General features: G+C 31.8%; 1 protein-coding gene across 1 annotated transcript; it reads left to right on the top strand.

The window, feature by feature from the left end:
• Positions 1–7,337: 7,337 nt before the first annotated feature.
• Positions 7,338–8,582, top strand: LOC112031120 (histone H2A). Its single transcript, XM_024063803.2, has 2 exons — positions 7,338–7,674; positions 8,148–8,582. Exons 1-2 carry the CDS (start codon positions 7,465–7,467, stop codon positions 8,388–8,390), a joined length of 453 nt encoding a protein of 150 aa, XP_023919571.1. The 5' UTR covers positions 7,338–7,464; the 3' UTR covers positions 8,391–8,582.
• Positions 8,583–8,826: the final 244 nt, after the last annotated feature.

Genomic DNA, 8,826 nt, shown 5'->3' with positions numbered 1-8,826 from the left:
CTAAGATTACCACGACGATCACCTTTCTCAAGACGTTTCAGACGATGAAAAGATGAACCACCATGAAAGCAAGTCAAAGAAGGAACCAAAGGAAGAATAAAGAGTTCAACGGGTACCGAAGGCATTTTCACAATGCTCTTCGAAACCCAGTTAAGAAAAACCCCGAAACTCCTCTAATAAGCCACAATTGCAGCGATTTTTTTGATCAGCGAAAGCAGATATTTGGAGTTGAATAAGAGGTAAAAACAAGTTGTGGGATGTGGGTCTGAGAAATCAGCGAGTTTGGAGGCAAAGCATGAAATGGGTCGGAGGGAGAGAGAGAGACATTTGCGTGATCGGAGAAGAAGATAAGAAAGATCGGAGAAGGAGGCAGGTATTTGGTATAGAAATGAGAAAGAGCAGGGGAGGGTTTACTATATACACATAGGGAGATAAAGAGAGAGTCTTTTGGTCAATGGCCAATGTGTGTATCGCCTAGACGTGTGGCGATGTCTCAGACCAAATCAGGGACGTACACGTTTTTACCATGACTTGTTGCTCTACTTCTACGAACACAACAACATATTGTCGTTTCTCACCAAAAAAAAAAAAAAAAAAACCCATATTGTGGCAATATTTTTGCTAAGATAACAAATTTGTGACATTTTGTTGTGTTTTAGATATTTTCATATTCTATTTAAGTGGAGCTTGTGATGTGTTTTTATATTAAAACTTAAGACTTTATTTTCTTACATTTATCTATTTGTGAGTGTGTTTATAAGTTTAAAGTGTCCATTTGATAACAGTTTTTTTTATTTTTTTATTAAAAAAATTTTCTTTTTTTGAAAGTACGATAGATAAAAGATAAAAACTAAATAAATTAAGTAAATAATTTATGTGGGATCCATAAATAGTAGGAAAAATAAAAAATTATAATAAAATAAGTAGGTGATTTCAAAGTATTAAAATTGGGATCCTACGTAGGATTAGATAGTGAATCGTAAGATCCTACACTATTTGAGAAAAAAAAAACACGTTAGTATGTTAAATAATCACAAAAATTATACATTCATTCATAAATTTGCATCAATTTGATGTAATTACCATACATTATTATATTCATTTGTAAGCATTATTTAAAGAGGCAAAAAACCTCAAAACTTGACACTCTATTGGGATGCTATTTTTCATTTGGATCCAACTAACACTCTATCTCTCTCTATTAGAATAGCAAAACTTGGCCTATTGGGATGCTATTTTTCATTTGGGTAAAACTGAGCATTTTGTCAAGTTAAAGAAGATTACAATAAATTAGGATTGTTTGAAATTGTCAAAATTGTACAATTCTATCGATCTTGAACAATTATAAAGATTCTTGAAAGATCCAGATTGTTTTGGGCAAGTGAGATCGTAAAATTGTAAGATCGTAGGATCTAGATCAAGATTTTGACAACCATGGGTGATTCACATGAGACCCGCAAATAATATGAAAAAATAAGTAATAAACTGGCTTATTATAGTTGTTAAAACTATACCTGAGGTTAACTCAAATGAAAGATTGGTTCACTGGTTCATTGGTTAAACTTTAGGTTTTATTAATTGATTAAATATTATATTTTATAATTATAGAAAGCAACTAAAATAAAATAAAAATACTTCATTTACGTAAATTAATAAATTATAACAATATATATATATATATATATCACATGAAATAAAGTTAGAGAATAAAAGAAACACATCATTCATATGTAAATCATCCAATAACTAGGTTATATAATTCAAAAGTCTTAAAAAAAATTTATCTCATAGAAGTTCAAAATAAATCTTTAGCTTATTCACTTAAACCCTAGAGCTAGCATAACAAAATTATTTAAATCACCAAATACAAGTGATGATTAAAACAAGGTGTTATCGTTGTGATATTGATCACTTGTGTTTCATGCAGACCAATCAATGGAGTCCACAAGGTTACCTCTATCTTTAGAGTGTAGAAGTTCTTCCATTTTTGTCTATTTTTTTAAGTTCATCACTTTATCACATACTTCTATAGTTTTATCACTATCTCTTTATCTCTTTCGGTCTCATCACTATCTCTTTATCTCTTCACTCTCAACTCTCATCTCATGGACTGCACAACTCTTACTTTATCTCTTTAGTCTTTAATCTTTATCAGTTTACCTTTTCAATTTTCAGTAGTTCAATAATTCAATTTAGACTTGAGAGTTCAATAACTTCAGTTCAATCTTCTTTCACAATTTCACACTATATTTTTTCTTTTATCTATGGGTTGCAATTCGTTGGTTTGCACATTTTGAGATTTGGTTCATGGATTAAACAGTTTAAATAGTGGTTTGGTATAGATTAAATAACACTATGAGGCATCTCAAATCAGCATTAAATTTTCATATTTCACAATGGGTGAGATGGCAAGTTGTGATTAGTATATAAAAAATGATATTTTAATCACAATCTATCACATTAATAACTATCAAGTTCTAAAAAATTTGTGGAATTTTCATATTTATAGCATTATTGTGGTGTGCTTGGTTGAAACGATGAAAACTTGTCTCGTGCACTTGGTCATTTTAGAACATGCATTGTGCATGTGTTACCTTTAGTGTCCAAGAACACTATAGACTATAGTTCCGAAGGCATGCCAACTCCCTTTTTTAGCTTGGCAAAAGATAAAATTGTTTTTCTTATTTTAAACTTGCTACCAAATATAGGAAAATTAGATAATTTTTTGAAAAATGATTTATTTTTCATTAAATATTAGTGCTGGAACAAATGGATCATAAATTGTAAATTGAATCCTTTAAATTTGGAATAATCTTGATTTTATCCCAATTAATTTAAAATTTTGGGTTTTAGATCTTAACATTATTTAAGGATTTAATTTCAATCACACTATTTATGCGCATTGTTGAATTGATCATTAAATATCTTTAGAAGTTTTTTATACAAAATATTTATATTTAGAAGAAATAAGATAATTTAAGCTCAAAATGATGTAGTTTTAATATACTGTGCAAGTAAGAAAAAAATTGTTCATTTCTATTTTCTATTTTAAAACTTCATTTTTAGCTTTATTATTTATCTTTTTCTATGTCCATTTTCACTCTCCAATCGCCACCACTAGCCTTCGCCGGCCCTCTCCATCCAAGCCAACATGGTCGAACAATCTAGTCACCATTTTACACAACCTATAATGTCATTCTTTAACATCTAATTCTTTAAATTTGCCTCTTCACTTGAGAAATCGTGGATTTTAGGTTTATTATCACGCAAATTACACAACCTATAATGTCATTCTTTAACATCTAATTCTTTAAATTTGCCTCTTCACTTGAGAAATCGTGGATTTTAGGTTTATTATCACGCAACCAACTTTGGCCAAATCCATTAGCCACCATCTAGAATTGATCAATTTCACCAAGACCTATCCTTGAACAAAACCCATAAACCAATATATTTCCAAAGTCGACCCGAGCACCATGCCAAATCGATCGAACCACTATGTTGAAAGTCCAACCACCAAACCTAACTTAAAAAAATCATTACCACCCAATACCCATCCACTATTCTCTTGAAGTTACGGATTACCCTTGCTATACGGATAATAACACTACCCCATTCGTCTCATTCTCACTTATAACTCCTATTTTCAAGTTTTTTTTTTTTTTTTTTTTTTTTTTTTTTTTTTTTTTTTTATAAATATTTTTAGGGGGATAATTTTAAGTTTATCTCCTACTTTGAGCCATTGTATGATATTTTAACCCTATAATTAATCACGTTTTTTAATTAGTAATCAATTATTCATTTTAGGAAGCTTGTGGGGTGGGGTGTGAGGTGTGGGGTAAGGGTCGGGGTTTAAGTTTACAGAAGAAAGTTTCGCACACATATACACTTAGATTAGACTAAAATAAAATTTTTATCTTGTATAAAAAAATTATTCATTTTAGGAAACAAATAATTAATTAAATTAATTCAAACATCTAGTTTTCTGTTAAGTTTATTTCATGCATTAAAGCACATCCTTTCTTTGGGTTTTAACCATTAACAATGTGACACATTATTAATAATAATGAATGCTTTTTTGAGTATTAAAAGTTTTGATGATGCCATCGTGCATCCTTGGCATGATTGTCATTATAAATACAAGATCTTCAAGAGAGAGTTTACACACATATACACTTAAAATTAAACTAAAGTAGGATTTTTATCTCACATAAAAAAAAGTTTTGATAATGTTCTAAAATGAATTCTCAATCTCGAAGATGATATTTTTACCATTGAGTTTATGAAATGATCATTTACCATTAAATTAAAATTTTAGTATTGATTGTAAATATGGTGTTTGTGAACCTTGGCATGATTGTCATTATAAATACAAGATCTTCAAGAGAGAGTTTACACACATATACACTTAAAATTAAACTAAAGTAGGATTTTTATCTCACATAAAAAAAAGTTTTGATAATGTTCTAAAATGAATTCTCAATCTCGAAGATGATATTTTTACCATTGAGTTTATGAAATGATCATTTACCATTAAATTAAAATTTTAGTATTGATTGTAAATATGGTGTTTGTGACCCCAAATGTAAAAGGTGTAATTTGCAAATTAATTTAGAAAATAAATAAAAACTTCTATTTGTTTTTTGAGAGGAAGAATGAGAGTATGGAAAAGATAGTTTGTGTGAGTGTACATTCTTGTCATAATTCCAAAAGATTTCTCTCACGGTTTTTATTTCTATTTTAAAGAAAGAAAAAATTTGTGGGCTCAATGGGGATATACCCACCAATCCTTTTTTTTTTTTTTTTGATTTTATTCCTCACCAAATAGTAAAAAATAATAATCACTTCATTTTCTCCTCTTAGTTTTCTATCATCCAATTTTTCAACCAAACTAAACAAATTTTTAGATTATCACTGCAAACTCTTGACATGATGATTACTTTACAAGTAGAAAGTTTGGTGTTCAAAAGCTTTACACACTTATATAGTATACACTTAAATTAGACTGAATAAGCATTTATATTTTTGTATAAGAAAAAAACAAAAACAAAAACAAAAACTTTAGATTCTACTCCAATCCGAGATATTTATTTGAACTGGACCTGGATAATTGAACATCGTTTGCTTGCTGTACGAGCTTCAGTCAGGCCCGACCCAAAATCATGCAATGAAACTCACCTAGAACGGCTGATTGAATGGATATAGTTCAAAGCGGAAAGCACCTGAAACTCGCAGTCTCACTCTTGAGAGCCCATTGATTCAAAAGCAAAAGTAAGACTTATCCAAAACGATCGTGTTTCTTTGCCTACGTTGCAATCCATGTACCACTTTCGTTGTCTATCTCCAGATTCTCCACGAAATCTCTAAAGTCAATTTCATGGTTAAACTCCATGATCTAGTAATGGGACTTTTTATTTATTTATTTTAAAATAAGTTGTTTAAATGTAAAAGAGTAGTGCTAAATTATACAACATTTTTCGCAATTGTTGTAATGATTTGTTGTGATTTAAGTAATACCATTTTCATTTGAACTCATCACTGACATCACTTTTATTATTCACAAATCACAATGCTTTACATTAATAACCATAAAACAATTATGAAAAAAATGTTGTATCCGTAAACTTATTCATTGGGCTAAATAAACCTATTCGTTTGCAACATACAAATTTTTTTTCCCCCATTTTAAAGAAGTGTTTGGTATAACAAAATCAAACAACAATAATATATTGTTTTTTAGTTACATGCACATTCCTTGAAGAATAGATTTTTAAATTTGAAAATGAATAGAGGCTAAAATTGATTTTAATATGATTCCAAACAAAATTGATATAAAATAAAAGAATAAAATTTTGAGGTTCAGGCTAATGCTATGCAATACCTAAAATTTTCAAAAAGATCCAATTTACTCCCTAAACATAAATGTTACTTAACACTATTTTAAAATTTTTTTCTTGTGTTTCATTCTCTATATCTGGTTATTATGTATCTACCATTGGCTGTTCAAATTCCCCCTCATGTATATAATATATAGTTTCAATTATATGGTCAACACAAGCAATAGGAAGAAAGCAAAGAACTTAAAGGAGTAGGATACTTTCAAACAATGTTAAGTATTATTTGTACGTAGGGGATAAATTACATATTTTTGAAAAGTTTTAATAATAATTTGCACTAATTCATTCTATAGGAGTAGTTTTTGTATTTTACCCTCAAAATAAAACCTTATAATATTCCACTCCTTACTCATAAAGGACATTAAAAAAGTATAAATTTTATGGACCTATGGATTGTACCTATAACTTTTGGGGTATGTCGTGTTTCAACTGGTTTAGTTTTTCTTTTGTCTCTATGAAAAATAATTAATTTTGTGGTCTGTCACACAAGTTTTAATTTTTTTTTTCTTCTAAATGCAATTATATAATAAATCTAATTGTTTCTTCAACAAATATATATATACTGATAGTTCTTCAGAAATCAGTGGGCTAAAGTCTCGGGCGCTAACGATTAAAAGGCTACTGGCGAACTTTGAAAAAACAAACAAGAAAATCAAAAGAGACCGGTGGAGGCCGGCCAAGAAACCTCCAATGGCAAAGTCAGTATTTTGTGTAATTCTAAGTATATTGGAAGAAAGAACTAAATACATTTACCTTCTCGTAAGATGCTTATATAGTGTGTATAACCGGTTATTTCTTTTATGTAACTTCTTCCGCTGTTGCGGAGTCCAAAAAACTTGGAGATAGCTTCCATAACTGCTATGGAAGTTATATTGCTTGGCTCTATTTTCTTTAACCATTGTTGGCAATGGTTCGTAGTGAAGTGTCATGATTTTACCCAAGACGAGCTTGTCCAAGACGTGCTCTCCAGGACGAGATTGACCAGGACTCTACCATGACGATCTCGTCCTGGACGAGTATCTTAACGGGCATGCTTTGTTATTTGGACGAGCTTCATGAACGAACCTGGAGAGTTGTTGTTGTCCCATCATATACTACTAAAAAAAAAAAAATGTATATATATATAATTACAATTTTTTTTTTTTTAACAATTACAACGACAAAACCAATTATGATTATTGATCGACACATATGAAATTAACTTTCGTGAATCGCAATAGACCATGTCAACCCCAAACACAAGCAAAGATACTCCTATATTATAGGGTCTAAATAGTAAAATTGGTCTTAAATTATCTAAATCCACGTCCTTACCTCATTGGTCCATCCCACTTCACGCGGATCGCCACTTCATCACTTCACAACCGTCGATTAGACCCAGATTCAACAGTCCAGATTCCCCCAACCACAGACTATGGTTCTCGCCGAGTCCGTATTAAATCTCACCCACCCAACCATACCGCTCGCTCACACAATTTCCATTTCCATTTCCCACTTCCAGTCCAACCACTCTCTTTACCTCACTCCCTGTTTGTTTCTCGAGAAATTTTTTTTTGTGTGATTTTTCATGGATACCGGTGGAAAAGTGAAGAGAGGAGCTGGAGGAAGAAAAGGCGGCGGTCCAAAGAAGAAACCCGTCTCCCGGTCCGTCAAAGCCGGTCTACAGTTCCCAGTCGGTCGGATCGGCCGGTACTTGAAGAAAGGCCGATACGCTCAGCGTGTCGGTACCGGTGCCCCGGTTTACCTCGCCGCCGTGCTCGAGTACTTAGCTGCTGAGGTAACCAAATTTTTTTTGTTGCTTTTGGCTATTTAGGGTTTCTAGTTGATTTAGTTGCTTCTGCTTGATTCAGTTATAAAGAATATGAAAAAAAGTAGAACTTGTAATGGAGAAGTAATTTAGGTTTTCAAACTTCGGAACTTAAGAATTTGAAGCTAATTTAATGTTCATTTGTAGGTTTTAATTAGAGCCAAACATTTAAATTAGTTAGTTTGTTTGGTTGTCTGAACTATGATTCTATTAGATCTTGCATTACTGTAGTCTCAAGTAATGAATTTGTTGTGAGTTCCAATTAGTTCAATTAGTAAAGTTTTTTATCGTCAAATAAGAGATTTGTGGTTCGATTCCTGGCCATACCAGAAAACTGATTGGTGGCTTGGTTTAACGTTGTAAATCAATGATGACATCATAGGTTAATTTGTGGAAATTAGTTTTCTTGTTCACTTTTAAGAATATTGTTTTTTTGGTTTTAGGTTTTGGAATTGGCTGGAAATGCTGCAAGAGACAACAAGAAAAACAGGATTATCCCGAGGCATGTGTTGCTAGCTGTGAGGAATGACGAAGAGCTTGGAAAGCTTCTTGCAGGTGTGACCATTGCACATGGAGGTGTACTTCCCAACATCAACCCTGTCCTTCTTCCGAAGAAGACCGAGAAGGCGGCCACAAAGGAGCCCAAGTCTCCAGCCAGGGCCACTAAATCGCCCAAGAAAGCTTAATGTGTTAAAACAAATTCAGTCTTTTGTGTCACTGTATGTAATTTCCTATCTGTATGTGGCTTGTAGGGAAGCTTTTTAATGTTCTTAGGAGTTAGGACCATTTGTACTCTTTGTTTCCATGTCATTGTAGTGTTAAAACATCCTTTGTTTTAAGTCATTGAAATGAAATTGCAGCCCAGTTTGGAATTCTCATTTGTTACTTTGGTTGAAGTTGTTGTAATGTAATTAGGCTTAATTTGGGTTGTTTGTGGTTGTGACCATTTGGTTTGTTGTGTTAAGTGTATAGAAGAAAAAACCTAGCTTACACATGTGAGTTAACTGTGGAAGATTTCAATTCATATCGAAGAGACAAGAGGCGTCTTTGGTTCATTGCCTGAAAATAAAAGATTTGACCCAAAGGCAGGCTAGAAACACAAATCAACTGCCAAGAGCCTTA

This window comes from Quercus suber, unplaced genomic scaffold (assembly GCF_002906115.3).
Source record: "Quercus suber isolate HL8 unplaced genomic scaffold, Cork oak 2.0 scaffold_60, whole genome shotgun sequence".
Lineage (NCBI taxonomy): Eukaryota > Viridiplantae > Streptophyta > Magnoliopsida > Fagales > Fagaceae > Quercus > Quercus suber.
This window is presented reverse-complemented; position numbering and strand designations above follow the sequence as displayed.